The 26,496-nt window shown below is 38.9% G+C and overlaps 2 protein-coding genes and 1 long non-coding RNA gene across 4 annotated transcripts in view; 2 read left to right on the forward strand and 1 right to left on the reverse strand.

Moving 5' to 3' along the window:
* fgf14 (fibroblast growth factor 14) overlaps positions 1 to 26,496 on the reverse strand; it is a 139,575-nt gene that overhangs the window by 9,282 nt on the left and 103,797 nt on the right. The window lies entirely within an intron of this gene.
* Positions 11,812 to 13,472, forward strand: LOC115800319 (uncharacterized). Its single transcript, XR_004021661.1, has 4 exons — positions 11,812 to 11,913; positions 12,660 to 12,765; positions 12,956 to 13,026; positions 13,120 to 13,472. It is a non-coding gene; the product is annotated as an uncharacterized LOC115800319 (long non-coding RNA).
* On the forward strand, positions 13,515 to 19,680 carry LOC115800311 (uncharacterized). The gene is made up of 5 exons (XM_030757592.1): positions 13,515 to 15,154; positions 15,302 to 15,391; positions 16,085 to 16,157; positions 18,501 to 18,599; positions 19,497 to 19,680. Exons 1-4 carry the CDS (start codon positions 13,630 to 13,632, stop codon positions 18,508 to 18,510), a joined length of 1,698 nt encoding a protein of 565 aa, XP_030613452.1. The 5' UTR covers positions 13,515 to 13,629; the 3' UTR covers positions 18,511 to 18,599; positions 19,497 to 19,680.

Consider the following 26,496-nt stretch of genomic DNA (forward strand, 5'->3'; position numbering starts at 1 on the left):
CTCCCCCGACTGGCGCTCCACATCAGTGGCTCCCTGGCTCGTGATTGGCCATGCTCTGAATGGGAAGGCCATAATTGACCTTGGCCACAGACAGCGTGAGGGCCAAAAATGCTCAGCCCTACATAATCAGCCTCAGTCACCAAAGCAAAAAGACAGCCACCGAAATAAAGAACAGAGCAAAACAGAATGGCTGACCGACTCAGATGGAGATAGGTGTGCAGTTGAGGGGGGAAAGAGGTGCATGAACGGAGTGGTAATGTTTCTACAGAACAAATAAAAAAAATAGGCACACAGATACAAACAGATGGAGAGAGTGAGTTTTAAACAAAATCCCCAAATAAGAGTGATTATTCTTTAAAAACAAGAGCTAAGAGAGTCTCACTACAACCAAGACCCTTTAGAGAAATCTCCATTAAAGGTCGTGATTGTTGGGGCCTCCTAAAAGTAGGTGAGTGGAGGTGTGTGTGTGTGTGTGTGTGTGTGTGTGTGTGTGTGTGTGTGTGTGTGTGTGCGTTGGTAAATGTGTATTAGCAGGACAATTCGTCAGAATACACACCACACTAGAAGGACATTTTGTATTAACAGGACAGGGGCCGTGTCCTGCTAATTTTGATGAAATTCTAAGAATGTAGAATGGTTTCTATTGGTCCATTAACCCGAAAAATGCAAAAAAAAAAAGATGTCCGTTTAATACACATAAACCTGACTTTGTGTATAATCTGTGTATCGCCACAGTGCCCCCTATGGCAGGTTGTGTAATAGCAGGACCTCATGAATATTCACACAGTGTCTAATTCTGATTGGTTGTCTGCCGGAAGGTCCTGTTAATTATTACACTGTCCTTCTAATTCACGTTTCGCTAGTTACACTGGGGATGAGTTGGCAATATGATTGCTCGCTATGCTATAAAACTGAAGATTTTATAAAGTTTAGTTGGGTGCCTAAACCCAATCTTTTGTCCAACCTTGAAATGTTTGACACCTAAAAATATGCACAAATGAAAATACTTTTTGATCAAATCTTATAATTTTGAATCATTATGAATAATAAATGTGTGTGATAAGTGCATGGATGACAAAAAATTTAAAACTTAAAAGAGACATTTTTTTCACCACAATATTTTTGCACTCCACTGCTGCCATTTTGTTGATTATGTCATTGAGAAAATGAAAAAAAGCGTATTCAAGGCCAGATAGAATAGAAGAGGTCACGATTTTTTCAAATTCTTAATACATTAATCTATTTGTTCTGTATGCAAGACAAGTCTATCTTATTAAAATGTAATAAATGCTGAACATGGATTTCTACATGTACATGATGAATATTTTGATGAAGGACTAATAAACTGTCACAAAAAAAAATTATAAATTACATTCTTATGGCCACAATAGAGCAGATCATTTGTACATGTATCACCTTCTTGGCAATCGAGACAATCACAGTATGATGGAAAGACTGATTAAAAACCAACAGGATTTTAGTATGAAGTAAAAAAACATAACACTTCCATTATTTCCAGCTAAGCATGTTTTTGCATAGCTGTCAAATTTCTCTGAGTTTTTATTTGCTCACTCTGTTGACTCCTTGGATGAGGATGTCTTTTGTGGATTTGAACCTCAGCGTGATTCTTGGGTTTTCACCACTGTATGATCTGAATGTTATAGAGGAGCTTGAAAAATTAAAAATGCTCATAAAGACAACAGTCGAGGTCTACTTGAGCAGATTAGTACATATTTATCTGCAATGTTGACCATGAGTGCAGGGCTTGTGGACAAATGGGGTCAAATAATGGGTTTCATCCAGCAGGTCAACAGCAGTGTGAAGGAGCCAGTCCACTTCACAGTAAGTCAGCCAGTACAGTACACCTCTCCATTAAGTTTTGTGTGTGTGTGTATATACGCTGCTCAAAAAAATGAAGGGAACACTTAAACAACACAATATAACTCCAAGTAAATCAAACTTCTGTGAAATCTAACTGTCCACTTAGGAAGCAACACTGATTGACAATCAGTTTCACATGCTGTTGTGCAAATGGAATAGACAACAGGTGGAAATTATTGGCAATTAGCAAGACACACTCAATAAAGGAGTGGTTCTGCATGTGGGGACCACAGACCACTTCTCAGTACCTATGCTTTCTGGCTGATGTTTTGGTCACTTTTGAATGTTGGTGGTGCTTTCACACTCGTGGTAGCATGAGACAGACTCTACAACCCACACAAGTGGCTCAGGTAGTGCAGCTCATCCAGGATGGCACATCAATGCAAGCTGTGGCAAGAAGGTTTGCTGTGTCTGTCAGCGTAGTGTCCAGAGGCTGGAGGCGCTACCAAGAGACAGGCCAGTACACCAGGAGACGTGGAGGAGGCCGCAGGAGGGAAACAACCCAGCAGCAGGACTGCTACCTCCGCCTTTGTGCAAGGAGGAACAGGAGGAGCACTGCCAGAGCCCTGCAAAATTACCTCCAGCAGGCCACAAATGTGCATGTCTCTGCACAAATGGTTAGAAACCGACTCCAAGAGGATGGTATGAGGGCCCGACGTCCACGTGCTCACAGCCCAACACCGTGCAGGACGCTTGGCATTTGCCAGAGAACACCAGGATTGGCAAATTCGCCACTGGCGCCCTGTGCTCTTCACAGATGAAAGCAGGTTCACACTGAGCACATGTGACAGACGTGACAGAGTCTGGAGACGCCGTGGAGAGCGATCTGCTGCCTGCAATATCCTTCAGCATGACCGGTTTGGCAGTGGGTCAGTAAAGGTGTGGGGTGGCATTTCTTTGGAGGGCCGCACAGCCCTCCATGTGCTCGCCAGAGGCAGCATGACTGCCATTAGGTACCAAGATGAGATCCTCAGACCCCTTGTGAGACCATATGCTGGTGCGGTTGGCCCTGGGTTTCTCCTAATGCAGGACAATGCTAGACCTTATGTGGCTGGAGTGTGTCAGCAGTTCCTGCAAGATGAAGGCATTGAAGCTATGGACTGTCCCGCCCGTTCCCCAGACCTGAATCTGATTGAGCATATCTGGCACATCATGTCTCACTCCATCTACCAACGTCACGTTGCGCCACAGACTGTCCAGGAGTTGGTGGATGCTTTAGTCCAGGTCTGGGAGGAGATCCCTCAGGAGACCATCCGGCACCATATCAGGAGCATGCCCAGGCATTGTAGGGAGGTCATACAGGCACGTGGAGGCCACACACAATACTGAGCCTCATTTTGACTTGTTTTAAGGACATTACATCAAAGCTGTGGAGAACAAATTTTGAGGCCAACTCCAAGCCAGTTGCACAATTGCACAAGTCTCCATCAAATATAGCATTTACCAAGGAGATGCGGAGATGCTCTGTTCCCACTGCTGTTCTGCTTGGGCCTGAATGTTCTCAGCCAAATAATCAACAAGACTGGCTATGTATACCGACTCAGAAATGGGGCCACCATCAGCCACCTCCTCTGCATGGATGACATCAAGCTGTATTCTCTTTGTATATATCTATGTATCAGTGTAATTTGGACTGGAGAAATATGGCGCAATGTTGACAAAGGAAGTGAAGGTAATACACACAGAGTGTGACACTGTCAGAAGGCAGAAAAACAGATATAAAGGAGAGCTACAAGTACCTGGGTTTACCACAAGCAAATGGCAACCATCGGGAAAGCAGCAACAGCCAAATATCTGCAAATAGTAAGGCCTGAAATGTTAGCTCAATGGGTGTAACAAGGTCCAGCCAATCAACACCAGTAATCAGATACCCTGCTGGAATAATAAGATAGAAAAGGGAGGAAATTCAGTCCACTGATTTAAGAATGCAAAAGCTGCTGACGATACATGGAGGGCTCCATCCCAAATCCAGCATCCAGAAGCTATAGACAGAGGATAGTGAGTGTCAGGGCCACTGTCTTAAATGAAACACAAAATATATGAATACATTGGAAAGATAGCTCCAAAGGATGAAGTGCTCAGTGAATGTGAAGAAAGATTACTGCATGGCATGTACCAGGGACAGATAGCTGAAGTGGCTGATATGAACAAATCCTACCAATGAACAGAAAGGCTCGACCAAAACACAGCACAGAAGCACTAATCATGGTGGCTCAGAAGCAGGTCCTGAGCACCATAGCAATAGTAGCCCAGATCTATCACACCAGGCAAGACCCCAGTTGTAGGCTGTGCAAAGAGTCCCCTGAGACAATTCAGCACCTAACACCAGGATGTAAGATGCTAGCAGAAAAAGAATACATGGAACGCCACAACCAAGTAGCCGGAATAGTGTAAAGAAACATCTGTGCAGAATATGACCTGGAGAAAACCAGGTTAAAATGGGAGATGCCACACAAGGTGGTAGAAAACAAATGAGCTAAGATCCTGTGGGACTTCCAGCTACAGAACAACAAAATGGGAATGGCGAACCAACTGCACATCGGGATCATTAACCTGCAGAGGAAAGCTTTTGTGGTGATGTAGCCATCCCAAATGATGGAAACATTAGGATAAAGGAACATAAAAAAAAAAAACTAGAAAAATACCAAGCACTCAAAAAAGCATTAAAAAGAGCCTGGAAGGTGAAGGCAACAGTAGTGCCTGTGGTCACTGGAGCACTCGAGGCAATGACCCCCAAACTGGAAGAGTGGCTCAAACAGATACCCGGAGATTCATCAGACTTCTTGATACAGAAGAGCACACCTCTGGGAACTGCTAAGATATTGTGCAAGAACCCTCATGCTCCAAGGCCTGTGGTAGAGAACCCAAGCTTGAAAGAATGGATAACCACCCATGGGGTAATACAGAATTACAAATATAAAAATAAAAAGCATTAATTTAAAAAATACTTAACGTGCAAAAATATCATGATTACTTATGTTACTGTTAGCATAAAACTATAAAGATTGATATTTTGTCCTTATCTCCAGGTAATAATGCTACTCTGTATACACATGGATTGTCTAGGTAGTCTAGATTGTCTATAGGCAGGTTCATCAGAAAACGTTTTTCTGCTGGGTCTGCCATTAGACAGCAGTTTCCAGATAAAGGAAAAGTTTATAAAAGGTTTAAGCTACCTTATTTGGGTGAAAATGAATACAAAAAATACCAAAGTGTCTCTGAATAAAAATGTGTTTTAAAGTATAGCTGCTGTGACATCATTTAGGAGGTCAGCAGAAGTGATCAAAAGAAGTCACTTGCCTGATAAAGGGTTTAACATTGCTGGTGGGAGATACCATGTGACTGCTGCCTCCTAATAAAAGCAAAATGTAAGATAAAATACACACTTTGAAATATTGAATCAAAGTAACAAAATATTATTTAAACAAATTTGTTTTCTTGTTCCTGAATAAATCAAACCTTGTGCTCTTTAGAAACAAAAAAAGAATTCTCTATTTGTCATACCCCTCCTCTTCTATCAATGTGGTACAGTCCGTCCAGTTCAGGTGCAAGCCCTTACGTGTTAATTGAACAAGCGTCATTCTTTGCAGGGGATTCTTTGGAGGAAGAGGTAAGATCCATATAAAACTCCTTACACATTTAGGTACATATTTTTATGCAATTATGCAGAATGTGTAGGTTACTTGATGTTGGGATACTTTAAAGCATCTGATTTGCAACAGTTTAGCTAGTTATTAGCAAGCATGCTATTCAGTGTACCAGAGTTTAAAGGGATGGTGGCTCACTCCAGAATTAGAACCGAGGCATGAAATTGCCGGAAAAGTCAAGTCTGTATTTGGTCATTGTCTGTGATGTGTATCAGTGTGTGATATTCTTTCTCAGGCACAAATTATACTATATAGGAATTCTTAGGATTAAGATTAATTTTTCTATTTGAAAGTTTTGAGAACCTGTCAATAGAAAGTAGGAGATGTGATACTGTTCATTCATACGACATTTTCACATACAATACCATTAAATTATATTGTACACAGTAATACGTTGTTGCTCAAGTTATCAACATGTGATTTTTGCAGGAGATGGCAGCAACAAGGCCACAGAGAGCAAAAAGAAATCCCAAACATGATGCCAGTTATTACTGCTCCTTAGGTGAAGATAAGGAAGGATTTAATGTAAAATATATTAATTCATTTAAAGGTGAGTTCTGAGTTTATTGTGCAAAGGTTTGTTAACAAAGATTGTTTTTAATTTACAATTTTTAAACTGCACTTTAGGAGCATAGATCATGTTCTATGACTATCATGATCAGAACATCTGTCTTATTCCAAAGGAGACAACTGTTCAAAATAGAAGCTATTATGTTGGATAATTTTTTTTTCTTGGGTAGATAATTCTATACACCTAGAGAGATACTTTATTTATGAACTGATTTTGAATAAGTTAATAATCTCAAAAGTTAGTCTTAATTGCTACTATTGGACAGCTCTGCATTGTTTAAAGTGTATTATTCTACTTTGTTTATTATGTGTACCTTCAGGTCGGGGTGTGTTCAGCTGTCGGTGCTTTCAAAAAGGAGATTTCCTTATTGAGTATAGAGGGGAAGTCATAAGCAGAAAGGAACAAGAAAACCGATTGAAAGTTTACCATGATGCACTCAAGGTTTTTATGTTTGATTTCCAGTTCAATGGACAACAGTTATGGTATGTGATTGTTTTAAGGTGCCCCCCCCTAAATTTGTATCTAAACACAGAGATGCAAACATTTTCTGCCTCATCATCAGTAAAAGTAGTTTCAGTTATGAAACACAGTGCCAGATGGTTTTAAGATGGTGGAAGAATATTCTTCAGACATGCTAACACTGAATATGCAAAATCCTTTCTCTTACATGACGTAATTATTCTTATTGCATACTTGATATTTCAGTGTTGATGCTGCCAGAGAGGATGGATCATTAGGCAGACTGGTAAATGATGAGGAGGTGAACCCAAACAGCAAAATGAAAGTTACAAGAGTGGCTGGAAGACCCCATCTCTGTTTATTTGCGCTCAAAGATATTGGTCCAGGGGAAGAAATCACTTATAATTATGGTGATTCTGACTGGCCATGGAGAAGCAAGGTATATAGAAGTGTAACAATACTGTCACTCTACCACCTCTACCACCAGTCATTCTACCACCTTTGAACACAATTTTGAAGGATATATCAAGCTGTAGCACACACTTTCAATATAGTCAAAAACATAAGTGAGGAGCACAGAGCCTGAAAAAGCAGATCTTGCAGAAAGACTTAATCAGACTACACTATTCCAACTTGTTCGGTACTATTCAAAATGTCATAGACTGTCACATGTAAAAAAATTATGCTGACCTAATATTTATATATATATTAACTAGGATGGGATATAGTATCTGTGTCTAGACATAGATCCTGTGTAATACTCAACATGTCAGGTGCAGGAATAAGGAGGACTGAGTTTTGAAAATACAAGTACAAAAGAATGAAAGTTACATTTAGAAGCACAGGGACACACAGGTCCTGTGTAATACTCAACATGTCAGGTGCAGGAATAAGGAGGACTCGGTTTTGAACATTATGAACAAACTCACGTTCGGTGATTGTTCTTTATATTTCAGGTCTCCAAAGAGATTTTGTTTCAGGCTGCTGATGTGGACACATGCAGATCTTTTCCAGACAACTCACCAGAGGTAATTTTCATCTTCAATGACCTATTTACTTTATAAAACAAACTCATGAGAGTGATATTCAGTACTATACAGATATTGAAGTCCTATGTAATGCTCAAAATGTAAGATGCAGGAATTTGGAGGACTGATTTTTGAAAATACAAGTACAAAAGAATGAAAGTTACATTTAGAAGCGCGCAGATACACAGGTCCTGTGTAATACTCAACATGTCAGCTGCAGGAATAAGGAGGACTGAGTTTTGAAAATACAAGTACAAAAGAATGAAAGTTACATTTAGAAGCACAGGGACACACAGGTCCTGTGTAATACTCAACATGTCAGGTGCAGGAATAAGGAGGACTCGGTTTTGAACATTATGAACAAACTCACATTCAGTGATTGTTCTTTACATTTCAGGTCTCCAAAGAGATTTCGTTTCAGACTGCTGATGTGGACGCATGCAGATCTTTTCCAGACAACTCACCAGAGGTAATTTTCATCTTCAATGACCTATTTACTTTATAAAACAAACTCATGAGAGTGATATTCAGTACTATACAGATACTGAAGTCCTATGTAATGCTCAAAATGTAAGATGCAGGAATTTGGAGGACTGATTTTTGAAAATACAAGTACAAAAGAATGAAAGTTACATTTAGAAGCGCGCAGATACACAGGTCCTGTGTAATACTCAACATGTCAGGTGCAGGAATAAGGAGGACTGAGTTTTGAAAATACAAGTACAAAAGAATGAAAGTTACATTTAGAAGCACAGGGACACACAGGTCCTGTGTAATACTCAACATGTCAGGTGCAGGAATAAGGAGGACTCGGTTTTGAACATTATGAACAAACTCACATTCAGTGATTGTTCTTTACATTTCAGGTCTCCAAAGAGATTTCGTTTCAGGCTGCTGATGTGGACGCATGCAGATCTTTTCCAGACAACTCACCAGAGGTAATTTTCATCTTCAATGACCTATTTACTTTATAAAACAAACTCATGAGAGTGATATTCAGCACTATTCAGATACAGAGGTCCTATGTAATGCTCAACATGTAAGATGCAGGAATTTGGAGGACTGAGTTTTGAAAATACAAGTACAAAAGAATGAAGGTTATATTTAGAAGCGCGCAGATACACAGGTCCTGTGTAATACTCAACATGTCAGGTGCAGGAATAAGGAGGACTGAGTTTTGAAAATACAAGTACAAAAGAATGAAAGTTACACTTAGAAGCACGGAGATACACAGGTCCTGTGTAATACTCAACATGTAAGGTGCAGGAATAAGGAGGACTCGGTTTTGAACATTATGAACAAACTCACATTCAGTGATTGTTCTTTACATTTCAGGTCTCCAAAGAGATGCCGTGTCAGGCTGCTGATGTGGACGCATGCAGATCTTTTCCAGACAACTCACCAGAGGTAATTTTCATCTTCAATGACCTATTTACTTTATAAAACAAACTCATGAGAGTGATATTCAGCACTATTCAGATACAGAGTCCTATGTAATGCTCAACATGTAAGATGCAGGAATTTGGAGGACTGATTTTTGAAAATACAAGTACAAAAGAATGAAGGTTATATTTAGAAGCGCGCAGATACACAGGTCCTGTGTAATACTCAACATGTCAGGTGCAGGAATAAGGAGGACTGAGTTTTGAAAATACAAGTACAAAAGAATGAAAGTTACACTTAGAAGCACAGGGACACACAGGTCCTGTGTAATACTCAACATGTCAGGTGCAGGAATAAGGAGGACTGAGTTTTGAAAATACAAGTACAAAAGAATGAAAGTTACACTTAGAAGCATGGAGATACACAGGTCCTGTGTAATACTCAACATGTCAGGTGCAGGAATAAGGAGGACTCGGTTTTGAACATTATGAACAAACTCACATTCAGTGATTGTTCTTTACATTTCAGGTCTCCAAAGAGATTTCGTTTCAGGCTGCTGATGTGGACGCATGCAGATCTTTTCCAGACAACTCACCAGAGGTAATTTTCATCTTCAATGACCTATTTACTTTATAAAACAAACTCATGAGAGTGATATTTAGCACTATTCAGATACAGAGTCCTATGTAATGCTCAACATGTAAGATGCAGGAATTTGGAGGACTGATTTTTGAAAATACAAGTACAAAAGAATGAAAGTTACATTTAGAAGCGCGCAGATACACAGGTCCTGTGTAATACTCAACATGTCAGGTGCAGGAATAAGGAGGACTGAGTTTTGAAAATACAAGTACAAAAGAATGAAAGTTACATTTAGAAGCACAGGGACACACAGGTCCTGTGTAATACTCAACATGTCAGGTGCAGGAATAAGGAGGACTCGGTTTTGAACATTATGAACAAACTCACATTCAGTGATTGTTCTTTACATTTCAGGTCTCCAAAGAGATTTCGTTTCAGACTGCTGATGTGGACGCATGCAGATCTTTTCCAGACAACTCACCAGAGGTAATTTTCATCTTCAATGACCTATTTACTTTATAAAACAAACTCATGAGAGTGATATTCAGTACTATACAGATACTGAAGTCCTATGTAATGCTCAAAATGTAAGATGCAGGAATTTGGAGGACTGATTTTTGAAAATACAAGTACAAAAGAATGAAAGTTACATTTAGAAGCGCGCAGATACACAGGTCCTGTGTAATACTCAACATGTCAGGTGCAGGAATAAGGAGGACTGAGTTTTGAAAATACAAGTACAAAAGAATGAAAGTTACACTTAGAAGCACGGAGATACACAGGTCCTGTGTAATACTCAACATGTAAGGTGCAGGAATAAGGAGGACTCGGTTTTGAACATTATGAACAAACTCACATTCAGTGATTGTTCTTTACATTTCAGGTCTCCAAAGAGATGCCGTGTCAGACTGCTGATGTGGACGCATGCAGATCTTTTCCAGACAACTCACCAGAGGTAATTTTCATCTTCAATGACCTATTTACTTTATAAAACAAACTCATGAGAGTGATATTCAGCACTATTCAGATACAGAGTCCTATGTAATGCTCAACATGTAAGATGCAGGAATTTGGAGGACTGATTTTTGAAAATACAAGTACAAAAGAATGAAGGTTATATTTAGAAGCGCGCAGATACACAGGTCCTGTGTAATACTCAACATGTCAGGTGCAGGAATAAGGAGGACTGAGTTTTGAAAATACAAGTACAAAAGAATGAAAGTTACACTTAGAAGCACAGGGACACACAGGTCCTGTGTAATACTCAACATGTCAGGTGCAGGAATAAGGAGGACTGAGTTTTGAAAATACAAGTACAAAAGAATGAAAGTTACACTTAGAAGCATGGAGATACACAGGTCCTGTGTAATACTCAACATGTCAGGTGCAGGAATAAGGAGGACTCGGTTTTGAACATTATGAACAAACTCACATTCAGTGATTGTTCTTTACATTTCAGGTCTCCAAAGAGATTTCGTTTCAGGCTGCTGATGTGGACGCATGCAGATCTTTTCCAGACAACTCACCAGAGGTAATTTTCATCTTCAATGACCTATTTACTTTATAAAACAAACTCATGAGAGTGATATTTAGCACTATTCAGATACAGAGTCCTATGTAATGCTCAACATGTAAGATGCAGGAATTTGGAGGACTGATTTTTGAAAATACAAGTACAAAAGAATGAAGGTTATATTTAGAAGCGCGCAGATACACAGGTCCTGTGTAATACTCAACATGTCAGGTGCAGGAATAAGGAGGACTGAGTTTTGAAAATAAAAGTACAAAAGAAAGTTACACTTAGAAGCACGCAGATACACAGGTCCTGTGTAATACTCAACATGTCAGGTGCAGGAATAAGGAGGACTCGGTTTTGAACATTATGAACAAACTCACATTCAGTGATTGTTCTTTACATTTCAGGTCTCCAAAGAGATGCCGTGTCAGGCTGCTGATGTGGACGCATGCAGATCTTTTCCAGACAACTCACCAGAGGTAATTTACATCTTCAATGAGTTATTTACTTTATAAAACAAACTCATGAGAGTGATATTCAGTACTATTCAGATACACAGGTCCTATGTAATCCTCAAAATGTAAGATGCAGGAATTTGGAGGACTGATTTTTGAAAATACAAGTACAAAAGAACGAAAGTTACATTTAGAAGTGCGCAGACACACAGGTCCTGTGTAATACTCAGCTTGATAGGTTCATACATTAGGTGGACATTATTTCTTTTTTTTTAATTTAGAAGCCTAGACTCATTCAGTGTTCATCCCTTCATTTTAGCTCTCCAAAGAGTTGCTGTGTCAGGCTTCTGATGTGGATGCCTGCAGATCATTTTCGGGCAACTCACCAGAGGTAATTTTCCTCTCTAACGACTTCTTAACTTTTACTTTTTTAAATTTTCACTAATATAAATTATATTCAGTTGTGTATAGATTCAGTTGGTTTTTGTAATCTTTAATTTCACAAGTTAATACATTATGAAGATTATAAATCCAGTTCAGTCTTCTGAAGCATGTATATTCAAATTATTTTTTGGGGTGGGGTGGGGTTGTTTTTTTGTTTTTTTTCAGGTGAGATATCTGCTCACCATCAAGAATATGGAGCATGACCATATTCTTAAGGGTCATGCTCCATGCATGCTTTTATACAATATATTTATGTACAATACCAGTCAAAAGTTTTGACACACCTTCTCATTTTAATGAGAATGAGAAGTTGGCTCCAAACTTTTAACTGGTAGAGTAAATCCACAGTGAATGTATGTTTTTGTTCTATTTTAGTTGATTAGTTAGGTTTGTTCTGCTGAAGAACAAGCTAGGTTGAGAGGGGATCTTTTTTCTGTTATTCCAGGTGTGTAATTTTTCCTCTGAATTTTACATGGCAACAAGTTATTAATGTAGATTTAAGGTTTGAAGTTTCTAATTTCTAAACAATTTCATTCACAACAGGGATAACACATACAAATCATGTCACTTTCATCTTTAATTCATGTTTTTATAGAAACAGAGTACAAACGATTCATTGGTTTTGATATTCTACACTTCACAAGTGTCCGTTAAGATTCTTATCTTATGATTACACTTTTTTTTGGTCAACAGGACTGTGATCATGATCTTGTCCCTGACAAAATGTCAAGTTTAGAAAAATGTGTTTCATGTGGAGGACCTTTTGCACCTCTGAAATGGAGTGGTGTGAGATGTAAAGGTAATTTTTTGAAAATGGAAGGGGGGCTTCATCTGTATCTTTTGAATGTGATGCCACAGGAACACTTTTAAAAACCTGCTCCATGTGTAGCTGTGCTATATGTTTAAAATGAGCCATTTGCTGCTGCACTGACTTTTTAAGTACTTTCCATGCTACCTTCTTTTATTAATTCTTAATTTTCTCTTTCTAGTTTGCAACCAGTCCTGGCACAAAAAGTGTTATGTTAAACACAAGGTGGACATCACTGAACTTCTGCAAGTGGTAAGCTTTTTAGTAGAATTATTCTCGGTGCAATGCTTTCCAAGTATGCAAAATATAATATATGTATATACGATGGTTTTTAATCATTATCAGGTCTGTACAGAACCAAGTTCAAGTGAGGTGGTATCATCAGAAGAGGAGTATGTTCCTGATTCCATAGATGATTCAAACAGCTCGTGCGATGACAGATCAGAGCCTTTAAAAATCAGTTACAAACAAGTACAGAATTGTGAGGTCTCCACCAGCAAGTCTTCTTCCAAAAACAAAAGACACCACCAAGAAAGTTTTGTAGAGGAAAACAGAGAGCCCGTTTCTGAAGCTGCAGAATCATCAACTGAAGATATGATCAGCACAAGTCAGCTTGAAGTATCAAGAGTTACTGGCAATATAGGAAACGCTGATGCCGAAGACATATTTGTTGATGATGGTGCTGATGCTATGGCTGAAAAAGTCTCAAACATGTCATCCTTGCTCAGAAATAAAACTTACTGCTACATTTGTGGGAAACTACAGACAAAGTTTACACGTCACTTAAAAACTCACGAGAAAACACATGCAGATGTTGCTCAAGTTTTAAGTCTTCCCAAGAGGTCCAAACAACGTATGAAAATGCTTATAAAGCTTCGCAACAAGGGAAACCACAAGCATAACTCAGAGGTCTTGGCGAGTGGAGTTGGATCACTAAAACTAAGACGCACATCAAAGAAAAAGTACAATGCAAAAGATTACATTCACTGCATGTACTGCCAGGCATTATATCTGCGACGAGATCTTTGGCGACATGTTCGAAAATGTTCTTCAAAAGCAGTAGAAGCCACTTCAGAGATTGGAAGAAAAAAAGTTTTGTCTTTGGCCTCTATGAATGAGTCAGCTTTGTGTCAGCAGATATCACCAGGTGTTTGGAGCGTGTTAGCTGTTATGAAAGATGATGAAATAACTTCTACTGTGCGAAGTGACTTCTCTATTCTTCAGCTGGCCCAATCATTCTTTAACAAATATGGACAGGATCCCACCAAATATGACTACATTCGCCAGAGACTCAGAGAATCTGGAAGACTCCTGCTCACGCTTCGCAAGGAATTCTCAATACATAGTCTTGAGGATGCTGTGAGACCTGAAAATTTTGATGTGGTTATCAAAGCGGTCAAGAAAGTATCCGGGTATGATGAAGAAAAGCACTGCTACCGTACTCCAAGCCTTGCTCTAAAGTTAGGTCACTCACTACAGAAAGTCAGTGATATTTTACATTGCAGAGCACTCATGGCACAAGACAGTACGCTGATAAAGTCAACCCAGAGTTTCAAAACTCTCTATGCTACAAAGTGGTCTGAACTCATCTCTCACACCGCTTTAACTACGTTGAATGAGCAGCAGTTTAACAAGCCCTCCACTCTTCCTTTCACCGAAGATGTTCAGCGTCTTCACAGACATCTGGAGAAGACTACAGAACAAGCATTGAAGGACTTGGAAGACAATAGTTCACCAAAATCATATAGTGAACTGTGTAAAGCCACCATGGCAAATATAATACTTTTTAACAGAAGAAGAGGGGGAGAAATTTCAAAGATGACAATGAATGGCTTTCTGGAAAGAGACACAAGTCCCCTGCATAAGGACGTCGCATTTGGACTGACAGAATTTGAACTTCGCCTTTGTCAACACTTCAGTCGTGTTGAATTAAGGGGTAAAAGAGGCCGGAAGGTTGCAGTGTTACTCTCGCCAGACATGGTGAATGCCATAACACGCCTAATAGAAAAAAGAAAAGACTGTGGTGTTCTGGCAGAAAACCTGTTCCTGTTTGCCAGACCTCATTGTCTGACTCCCTACAGAGGACAGGACTGTTTGAGGTTTTATGCCAGTGAATGTGGGGCTGAAAACCCTGAGCTCCTCAGGTCAATGCAATTACGCAAACATGTTGCAACTTTGTCTCAGATCTTGAACCTCAAGAATCACGAGTTGGACCAAGTTGCTAACTTCCTTGGCCACGATATTCGCGTTCATCGTGAATATTACAGACTTCCTGAGGCTACTACCCAGCTGGCCAAGATATCCAAACTGCTGCTTGCCATGGAGAAAGGATCTCTCAGAAGCCTTCAAGGCAAAACACTTGACGAGAATGAAATCGAAGGTAATGCCATTTAAAGTTGTTTACATTAAAAATTAGACATGTTTCTAGCAAATATATGGTAGCAAAATGGAACACACATTGTGCATAGGCAACTTATAACACTTTAACCTCATGGTTCATTAAGGCAATATAATTTATTTTAACTAGACAACCTACAGTTGACCGATTCAGATGCTGAGAGTGAGGTCGATGCTGAGAGTGAGGTAGATGAAGCAAATCTCACACATCCACAGACCGGTAAGTACTGTGTGATATATATATATATATATATATATATATATATATATATATATATATATATATATATATATATATATATATATATATAAGGAATCTGTTGAGGAACCTAGCGTGTATTTATTGTCACCAGATGGTTAGACTTTTAACAGTTTAGCTACATGCTATGTTGTATTCGTAACCAATTTTAATTTCACTGTCAAGTCAATAACTAAAATTTCTTGCTGTTTTCTAGTATTTCAGACATATATTGAGGGGACATTCATTTGTATCTGAAATACTAGAAAACAGCAAGGGCCTGAATGACTTAGGTCCCAGATAGCAATTGAGCACTCATGCAAAGAGACTTCCACAGTTGGTTTGTGTTCTACAGATGGGTCTCTCTGAAGTCGCATAAAAAGATGGCAAAGGGTGTAGTATGTCAATTAGATTTTTGAACATTTCCTGGTTTATTCTGTAAAAGTGTGCTTTTGTCCAAACTTGACTTCATGTGCCAAATGAAATTCAGTCCCAAGGACTTCAAATTTCAGGGGAAAAGGCAAATAACCATAAGATATTATTATTATTATTATTATTATTATTATTATGAGAGTAAACATTACCTTTCCACATAGCAAGTTAACCAAAATTTCACTGTAATACTTTTACTCATCTTTCTATGTATGCAATGAAATATATTATATTTTATTACAGGTTCTGCAGGACCATTGATGGCTAGGCAACCTGTCGAGGAACCTCCATTATCCATTATCACCATTATCACAAGGTTAGCCCATATCCTCAGTATACTAACATGTCACCATTTTTGATTGCTTTTAGGCTATGAAATAATGCACAGTGGATTCAGACCTTCTTCACTCATTTCAATTTTGTTGTCACAGCAACAGTTCAAATAAATGGGTGATATGTAAGCTAAATTTCAAGTGATCTGAATGTAGAATACAGAAGTAGTAGCTATAACTGATGACCAGGACAGTCTTTTCAATCTAACAATTTACTCATTGAATACATTACAGTGCAACAATTAACATATAGGCATGGCTGCTGCTTTTCAGTGTGCACAACAGCAACTACAGCGTCTAGGCTTGCACTTCCTAATATAAAAATAAAAGCACTTCCTATCATACCATTCACAATGATGAATCAACTTAAGCAAATAATGTTCTTAGCTTTCAACTGCAGACAGTTGAGTTCAGACTGGCCAATGCTTAAGTACAGGGAGTTACATTAATCTAAGCACAATGTAATAAAGGCATGAATGACTTTTTCTAAATTGCCCCTTCTAAGATAAGGTTTGACTCTGGCTAGAAGCCGAAGCTGAAAGAAGCTAGCCTTGACCACAGAGCTAATCTGCTTGTCTAATTTGAACACCCCATCAATAACACCAAGATTCCTTACCTGTGATGGTATATAAGGTGCTAGTAGGCCAAGAGAAATGGTAAGAACCTGGACCAAGTCAGGGTGACCAAACAGGTTAATCTGTTTTGTTTTAATTTAATCTTAAGAACTTTAAGTCCATCTTTGTCTTAATATCCCTCATGCAATTAAACACAGCATAAATAGATTTCTTGGAAGGTGCCTTTAATGGCATGTAAACCTGCACATCGTCAGCAAAGCAGTGAAAAGGAATATTATACTTCCTAAATGTCGACCCCAGGGTAGCATGTAAATGGAGAACTGTAGAGCACCAAGAACTGACCCCGGGGGAACCCCACAGGTCAGAGGGGCCACCGAGGAAGAAAACTGCCCCAACAGCAGACAGAAGGCTCTATCTGTGAGGCATCCCCTCATTAACAAGGAGTAGCGATGCAACCTCCCAACAAGCATGTAGTTTTGAGATCTGACAGTTTCAAGTTGAAGGTGGGACTGCATCAAGGATCAACTCTCAGCCCCTTATTTGTCCTGCTGATGGACAGACTAACAGTTGAGGTCAGACAGGAATCTCCATGTAATATGATGTTTGCATACAGTATCATGATTTGCAGTGAGAGCAGGGAACAGGTAAAAGAGAACTTCGAGAGATAAAAGCTTGCACTGGAAAGAAGAGGAATGAAAGTCAGTTGTGAGACAGAATACGAGTGTGAATGAGGACGGTGGTAGAACAGTCCGGTTACAAGGAGCAGAGGTTGCAAAAGTGGAGGAATTTAAGTAGATCAACTATCCAGAGAAATGAAGAGTCATGAAAAAGAGGTGAGGAAGAGAGTACAGGCAGGATGGAATGAATGGAGAAAATTTTCAGGAGTGGTGTGTGACCAAAGAGTTGCAGCAATAGTAAAAGGAAAGGTTTAAAAGAGAAGAGTGAGTCCAGCTATATTGTATGATTTAGAGACAGTGGCACTGAGCAGAAGGCTGAGCTGTATATGACAGAGGCTTAGATGTTAAGATTCTTTGTGGGACTAATGAGGATGGATAGGATTTGGAATGAAAATGTCAGAGGGACTACGCAGGTTGGACAGTTAGGAGAAAAAGTTAGAGAGGCCAGACTAAGATTGTTTTGGGCATGTGCGGAGGGACAGTGGACATATTGATCAAAGAATGTTAGAGATGGAGCTGCTAGGCAGGAGACAGAGAGGGGGACCAAAGAGATTGATGGATGTGGATGAGGAAACTTAACAGATAGTTGGTGTGAGGATAGAAAATGTAGAGAACAAGGGGAGGTGGAAGAGGTTGACTTGCTGTGGTGACCATCTGACCTGAAAGAAGGGGCTGATCTACTAAAGTATGTATTTGGTGGAATGTCTCCTTGTTAGTTGCCTGGTTTGCTTAGCTCTCTCTGTGATCGCATCCTTGTTTTGCAAAAGCTGGTCGACTTTCCAGTCACTGCTTGAGTCTTATTTTAGTGCATAAGTCAGCTCAATATCTTTTGTTATAAGCTGTAGTAGCACTGGGCATATCACACATCCATGTGTCGCTGTGAACTACAAGTCTAAACCGTACATCTGGATTTCATCATTAAGAGAATAAATTCATTATTTATCCATTAGTTGCTTAACACCATAAAGGAGAATCTTGGACTTCACAGTATTTAAGAAACCTACCTACAACAAATAAATGCTCATCCAGACCATTGTTATTTTTTGTTTTATAATCTTTTCTTTCTTCATTTCAGCACAAAGTAAACACACAGATGCTAAGGAGAAAGAACCCAACACAAAACTAAAGAAGGACAAAGAGCCCAGCAGAAAAAAGAACACAAATAAACATTCTGGTAAATGCTACCACACATACACAAGTCACTAAACACCAAATTACTTAAGCACAAAAGCACAACTGAAGCATGGTCAAAAGAAATTATCCACACCACCCAAAGGCAATATGGTGACCATTCTCTTTCTGCAGGATACTGTGAGCTGATATTTTAGCTAATATATCTGGCCTAAATGCACATACCATATAAAACTGTACCTTGTATTAAATTGATACATTTTCAAACTGTCAATATTCAGATGCTAGAAAATAGATGCAATTTAGTGATCAGTAATAGGACTAATGTTTATAGTACTTTCTTTATACATATTTTAATCTGTAATGTTTTTTCAAAACAGCAAAACACCAAAAAACTGTAATAAGCAAAGCAATGGGAATATATTTTCTAATTTGGTTATTAAGTTAGATTTAGTACACCAGGGTTCTCAACTTTGGGCTTTTGCTGATACAGCACCTATAGAGAAACGTGGTGCTGAGTGGGATCTAGGGACCAGCAAGCCTCTTTTGGCTTTGGATGGTTCTATGAAAGCTGCTGAGGCCTGTTTGTCAAACAAATACTATTTTGAAATTACGAAAATGCCTTTTCTTCAGAATTCAATCATATAATCAACCACACTTACCAAGCAAGTGTCAATGGCAGAATAAGCTGTTTAGCATTGGCAGAAATTTATTTTCATCTGTGCAACGCACATGCTCATTTCTGTAGCTTGTCCCGCTAATGTATGTTCTTTATTAATTCACATTTTAAAAGGGGAATAAATAGGCATTACATCAGTACATAATTTATAGCCAAGAACCATTGTTTTAACAAATAATATACTAAACACAAATTTCCTTATTTAAAAACTGTTTAAAATGGAGTTGGTTTTCATTAATAATTTATTTGTCTTTTTTCTAGTATCTCTGGAAAGTGCTAGAAGAGCAAAAAAGAATCCATGGTCTCCCATGGAGGTTGTCGCAGTCATATTGTTTTAATGTTTGTCAATGTGTTGTCTTTTACTACTATTGTATATTCATGACGTTTTCTGTTGTTTGTCCTTCTGCCTAGGGACTACAGATGCAAATTAGCAAACATGCTATAATCTGGCTCATTTACAATCTGTACTAAGTATTGATTGTTTTATTAATGTGCATTGTCCCAAATAAATAAAATAAAAAATAAAAATGAGACATTTTGGCGAACACATCAAAAAAGGAAAACTGGCCACTATGATTGAATGCCAGCAATGCAAGAAGGCTGAAGATCCTGCTCTGGCTGCCCGCTCTATCCAAAACATAAGAGATTTTGTAAGGAATCGGGGCATAACTATGAAAAGAAAAGAAAATCCTGGATAGAATATGGGAATGTGATGAATTGTCCTTTAGTGATATCATCAGGACACATGGGATATTAAGGGTAAGACCAGAAGCAATCTCTGTGTCCTGATGATATCACTGGTGGACAATTTAAATATTTCATCTTGTGGAGGCAGGAGAAGGGCTGACAGTATTCCAGTTATATTGGCAAACTGGGTGTTGAACAGAATATGTAAACATACTGATATTTTACAGTATATATTGTTTGGTGTGGATTGGTTACTGTACGTTTCAGTTTTATTTCTACTGTGAGACGATGGGTAAGTTCATCTTGTTCACTCAATTTTTGTTTAATCTGTTTGATGATTTAACAGACTTGCATAATTTCATTTTGCCATTCATAATTTTTCCTTTCTGTTCACAAATAGGATTCTGTTGCTTAGTGAAAGTTACTGCTACTGCCGCTTACTTAGTGAAGGTGCTGTAAAATGCAGTCCATGTCTTTCTGTTTAGTCATTTTTCATTTATCCATGTTGGCCTTTTTATGCATGAAAATTACATGTTTGTGTATGTGTATGGCCATTGTCCTGACAAATAAAGTTGGCCCTGGCAATTACTGTTTGTGTCATGGGCGGAGCTAAGTACCTCATTATTGTTTGTCCTCTTAATACAGCATTGTGTCAGGTTCTTATATTTGAGTTCTGATGTGTGTATCTAAATTTTGAAGTGAGATTTGTGTTGTATAGTTCAAACAGAATTTTTTAAGATTTACTACATCTTTCTAGCATGAGTGGAAAGGGGTGTCCGTTTAGTGTTGCAAAAAACTGGTTTGAAAAAATTGTCCTTCTAATACACCAAAACCAGTATGTGTGTGTGTGTGTGTGTGTGTGTGTGTGTGTGTGTGTGTGTGTGTGTGTTTGTTTGGGGGAGGGCAGCATTAATATGCAGAGCGACTGCTCGCTGCCCCACTGTGGAAATGAAGAAATTGTTTATTAATGCTGCCAGCATAAAACCTGTTAATCCATGGAAAAAGGTCAACCTCTAGAAAGCTGAGCTGCATTTACAATGCCGAGCTGCTCTCATATGTATAAGAGTCACGTCAACAGTGTGTGCAGACAATGGGGGCTTCAGCAGACCTGTCTGATTATCACCCTCAGAGGAAGAAAAGAAGATGGGACAAATGAGGAGAGCTGGTGGTAAACAGCTGGATGAGCTGTGCACGGAGACAGTATACAGTTTCAGTTTTCTTTCATTTTTTTTTTCCCTTAAATGATCTGAATGCACATGACAAGGGAGCATACTGTATGTGCTTACAAGAGCTAAATGATATTATCAAAAACAAAGAATTACGACAATAACGTTAACATCTCGGAAAAGTTACAAACAGAAGCTTAAACTACATGCAAAGTTTATTTAACGAAGCAGATCTGAAGAAGATTTGAGTGTGACAGACTGAAAACAGAAGACAGAAGTCATACTTATATTCTTTTTTAGCACCTAATACTTAAAATTAAGTCTTTTTTATTATTTATTTTTCATTTTTTAATGGTTATACATATGCTGAATTGAAATTTTACCCTCTACTCTATAGAGGAATTGCCTTGCTCGCTGATGCTTCAGCAGACCATAGCAGCTCATTTACGTGCACTAGCTTAACATGCTTTTGTGATACATATGCAGTACATATGAGTTTAACTCAAATGACCAAAAACACATGAGCTTCACTAAGCTGCACTAAATAGGATACAGTTTACTGGCAGGATGGTAGAAAACAGTGGCACCCTTGAAGTGTTTGCCCACCAGAAGCACTTAAGCTTTCAATAAAGTTTCCCTGAAGGCAGAAAGCCTTTAACACTGAACCAGTACAGCTCCCCTGGCTCATTACACACCCACACATGTGCACACAAGCACGGTGACACAAACACACACACACACACACACGCACAAAATGCTGTCGGGAAATGATGCTTTTCTCAGTGAGAGATGAATCTGTAGTATGTGATATCCAATAAATATTTAGGATCTGGGTTTAAAAAATGTGTCTTTCTTGGCTTGGAGTACTGCAAAACTCCAAAACATATCTAGAAGATTGCATAATGAACTTCAGGCACACACTGGGCGACTCATGGAGAAAAAAAAAGTCCAGATTTATGTCGCTCCCGTCCTCTGACTAAACCAAGTTGTCTAATCATCTGTCTTCTTAGTAACAACATTTAAATCTGAAACAGGACCATTTGTGCAATTGAAATACTGAAATTAGATATTTCTTTAATATCTGTTTCGTGACTTCTGATGAGATTTAACGCTCCAACAAACACCAGCCTAAACTGAGGTCAGTTTGAATAAGCACAGTGAGAAAGTGGTGTGGAAGGTGGAAACCACTGAAAGGCTTTGGAATAAATCACTGCAGGACGCGCTGAAGAAGTATACGAGAGACATTATTCTGTTCATACAAACAAAACAAAACAAAACAAAAAAAACCCCAAAACAAACAAACAATAAACACAACAGCATTGCAGGAGAGCCTGCTTGTGAGCAAATACACAAAGTGTAACCACCCACGCTTAGATCAGTGGGGATTAAGTCTGTGTGTGTGTGTGTGTGTGTGTGTCCCTTTGTCCACTCTGCTGCCGTTCATCCGTAAATTGGGGCCAGATTGGTGTCAAGGCAGCCGGATTTTTGCGAGATTGGCTCGTCATCTTTTGTCGGGCAAGTCAGCAATCTACTCTGTGCAACAAGCTGACAAGCATAATCTCAGACGTGTTGACACGTATATCTAGAAGACTGCATGAACATTCGCACAAGTCCAAGCGCACACAAAAAGAAACACATGGATACTTGAGGTTTACAATGTGCATACAGGGGAAAAAAAAGAAGAAGAAGAGAAAAAACAAGAGGTGAGTCTGCAGGTACAGAGCTGCTTCTTCTTCATGTTTCTGTCTCCGCTCTGTTTGTATTGTTTACACCCTCAGGAAAAGTGTCCCAGATTTTTAAAGAGGAAATGCAGGTCCCCTCCATGTAGATTCACTTGTAAGTGTCTCTAGCTGTTTTGCACTTGAACATCTCCCTCGTCTTATTAGTTTTGAACATTAGATGAGCAGCTATCCTTACTCGCTGCTTACGCGATTACATTTAGAGTTAGCTGTGTCACTGATGCTGTTTTTTGCTAACAGTTTTTGCTAACACATATGTCACATCCTCTGGTGACTCTGTTGACAAATAAAAAATAGTGGAATTAGACCCTTAGTCATGGGCTGTATTATAAAGTGCTAATGAAATATTCCTGTCTCGTGTGTACTTTTATGTGAGACATACATTAGTACACAACCTTCTGTAAGGCCAAAGTAACAGTAGTAGTATAATGTGACAAATCCAGCAACATCATTGGGTCATAAATAGCCCCTGCTTTAGAAGATAACTCCACATCTTAGCACAAGATCATCTGATGGGTTATAGATATCCTGCTTTCCTGAACTATAAAATTCATTTTTCATTGTTTTCTTCAGGGTTTTAGCAAGTTTTTCTCTTGTGCTTTCCTAACAGCAAAAGCTGAAGTGTACTTAGAGCAGCAATTTGCCATTCTAACAACTCATCTGACTGAAAGATGAAGGAATCCATTTTTATATAAACAAAGAAGACCAAATGTAGGAAAAATGCCTCTCTCTCTCTCTCTCTCTCTTTTTTTTTTCTTCTTTTTTTTTGGTCAGGCACACCTGCATTAATTGCCCTTTAATCTTTTGTGACACCTTGTACTGAGTGGGTGGAAAAGTATGGCAGAGGTTGTGTTTACTCAGAGCCAGTGCAGTACAGTGCAGTTTTGGTAGCAGGTTTGGCATGGCATTATGCTGGAGCACCACCTCTTATCATAAATGCAAGCACACTCATTTTCTAGCTTTAATTGATGCCAGATATGGAAACCGAATTATTCATAATGCCAAAAGCTTGACAAAGGCCTTAGAACATGGCATGGCTTTTAATGAGCGGTTGCCAGAGCACACTTTTCACTTCTCTTTTATGTGTATATTATAAATACAAGGCAGCCAAGGCGCAGCTCTCCAAAAATCAGATGACCACACTGAATGGCAGCTCTGGTTAATGAAAAACAATATGAATTGCATTTTGTAGACATCTACCAGTTTATACAATAAATCAGTTTTAATATACTAAAATGTGATTACTTAATAAACTAATGTGTGAGGGCTTTTTGCTTTAGCTGACTGAGTCATTGTATCCCCAACATGGCAGCCAGACCCATATATATGTGTGTGTGTGAAATCTGAAATGGGAAATGTGTGTGAAACAACTATAGCTTATTCTAGACTGTAACTTACACAGTTATGCTTATTATTAGTAGAACAGGTGCTCCTAGGAATGCAAGTGGAAGTAGAGGTGAGTACATATCATAATTTCCACTGATTGGAGTTCATGCTCAGCATCAGAACTATGCCATCCTGGAGGTCTAGGGTTCAGAACAAAGTTTTAAGTATGTGCTATTAATTTTTATATCCAAATGAACTAAAACCACAGCTTGGAATTATGGGGGGAAATCACATGTAAATTTAACTACATTTTAAAAAGGTATAGTATGGACTGAAACATGTTCTGCAAAAATGTAAATGCACTGGTCTGATCCTTTAATCCAGGATTCAAAAAAAAAAAATCCTCCACTGGAGATTCACTGTGATATCCAGTTTCTCTCTCTTACCAGCAGATCCACATCAGGTTTACGCATAAATTGACCCAGACAGATTTCAGCTGTCAGTGTTCTGAGAGACATGTCAGATGACATCATGGATGGTGATATTATAAAAGAGGTTTTAGTGCAGTATATAATCTGTATAACAGAACATTACAGGAATAAACATACTGTAAGTATTACTGTTAGTCCAATGGACAGTTAATCCTGTACTTAGATCCAACATTTACCAATAAATATGCAGATGAGTGGCAAAATAAAGGAACATCCTGAACCCTTGGACCAGGATTTTGGGGCTCTCATGCTGTGGGGGCATTGTGCTGTCATGGTTTGGGATCACTTTTCCACTAAGCTTCAAGAACAACTCCAAATCAGTACAAAGTTGTTCTGAAGAATCCCCTTTATCCTTTGATAAAACATTTCTTGTGATGGATGTGATCTCTTCCAGGGAACGAGGAGTCATTGAATGGTTTGGTGAATGTGACAGTGATGTGAATCAGATTCTACATCCTTCACATTCAGAAGATCTGAACCAATAGAAGTCCAGAGACTTGGAACTTTTCTCCTGACACGTGGCATACTTTACAAAGACACTTTATTCTGATTTTCCCTTTAAATTGCCAGTGGTCTTGTACATAAAGCCAGATGTTGGAACAGTAATAATCCTGGAACAGCTTGACCTTTTTTTTTTTTTTTTTTTTTGTCACTGCTAGCTGAAAACACCAGGCACTCTTCTGAAAACACACAGCTGGGAATGCTTGACAGCACTTGGAAGTGGGCCATTTTTCCAGCTATTATGTCTGCTAGGATATGGAATGTATATAATTCTAAATGACCCCTGCTTACCCGATAGTCCCAGTGCTATTAAGTACTATTTTCCTCATGCATTATATTTGGTGTTTTTGTTTGTTTGTTTTACAATAACTGCTTAGACAGTAGTAGTATTAACTTGTACTCCAACATTGGTTAGTTGTAGTTCAGGACTTGAATAAGAAGAATTTGATGTTTTTGTAAGTGTAGTATTTATCCCATCCCTCCTTCGCCACTGTGATTAGAGGGCGGGTGGAAAAAAGACTTGTCATGCTGCTGGCATTTTTAACAAAGTATAAGTACATGGTGCTATCATTGCAAACCATTAAAAAGCATACTGGCCTCAAGAAAAAAATAAAGGACACACCACTTTAACAGATAAAAATTAGAAGGACTCATTTTCCCTTTGGTATTTTTTAAATTGGAGTGCAGAATCACCATTTCACAATGTCCATCTCTCCTGAAACCTTGCTGACAAGCAGCTAAAGCACTCAGCCCAAACGTCTGTGCATGAGGGGGAAAACAGCAGAGGACTCCCCAACAGTCTGTCTCCCTCTGAAAATAAAATGTGGCATGGCTACAGCTGGAAGGCTGAGTGAGGCAGCCAGTCAGCCAGAAAGGAACCATGAAACCAAATAGCCTGCCAGCAGTTCAATCATAAGCCATGTCCTGTCGATCATGCACTTAACGAGTTTGCTTTGAAAAACAAATGCCAAATACTCAATTTAAACAAGCTGGAGTGCACAGAGATGCTGAGACTCTAACGCTGCAGATAAATTGTTGGTGGGCACACTGGGCATGGGCAGGACTGCCATATTTGAGCTTGTAGTTATCACCTGCAGTTCCAACTACCACTAGCTGAACCATGATTCAAATGCATGCTAATCTGCTTCAATATCACAAATGACAAAACACAGTGTAGGGGGAGGGATACTAATGCCTTGGCAATATCATCTCATGACCCGTTTTATGACCTCGTAATCTGTTTTTATTAATTTGTATAAACTGGCTCTATTAAAACCTCGATTAAATGTTCAGATTTGATGAAGATCTGTCATTCGAAGTCAGTACTATAGCAAGTCTTTAACCACCAGTG

Source organism: Archocentrus centrarchus, chromosome 21, assembly GCF_007364275.1.
Source record: "Archocentrus centrarchus isolate MPI-CPG fArcCen1 chromosome 21, fArcCen1, whole genome shotgun sequence".
NCBI lineage: Eukaryota > Metazoa > Chordata > Actinopteri > Cichliformes > Cichlidae > Archocentrus > Archocentrus centrarchus.

What these genes read in the sequence shown, in the direction of transcription:
- LOC115800311 (XM_030757592.1), top strand. Translation starts at nt 13,630, where the DNA reads ATGAAAATGCTTATAAAGCTTCGCAACAAGGGAAACCACAAGCATAAC. An exon ending in TGACGAGAATGAAATCGAAG is followed by an intron (nt 15,155 to 15,301) that starts GTAATGCCATTT and finishes TATTTTAACTAG; the next exon opens with ACAACCTACAGTTGACCGAT. An exon ending in TCTCACACATCCACAGACCG is followed by an intron (nt 15,392 to 16,084) that starts GTAAGTACTGTG and finishes ATTTTATTACAG; the next exon opens with GTTCTGCAGGACCATTGATG.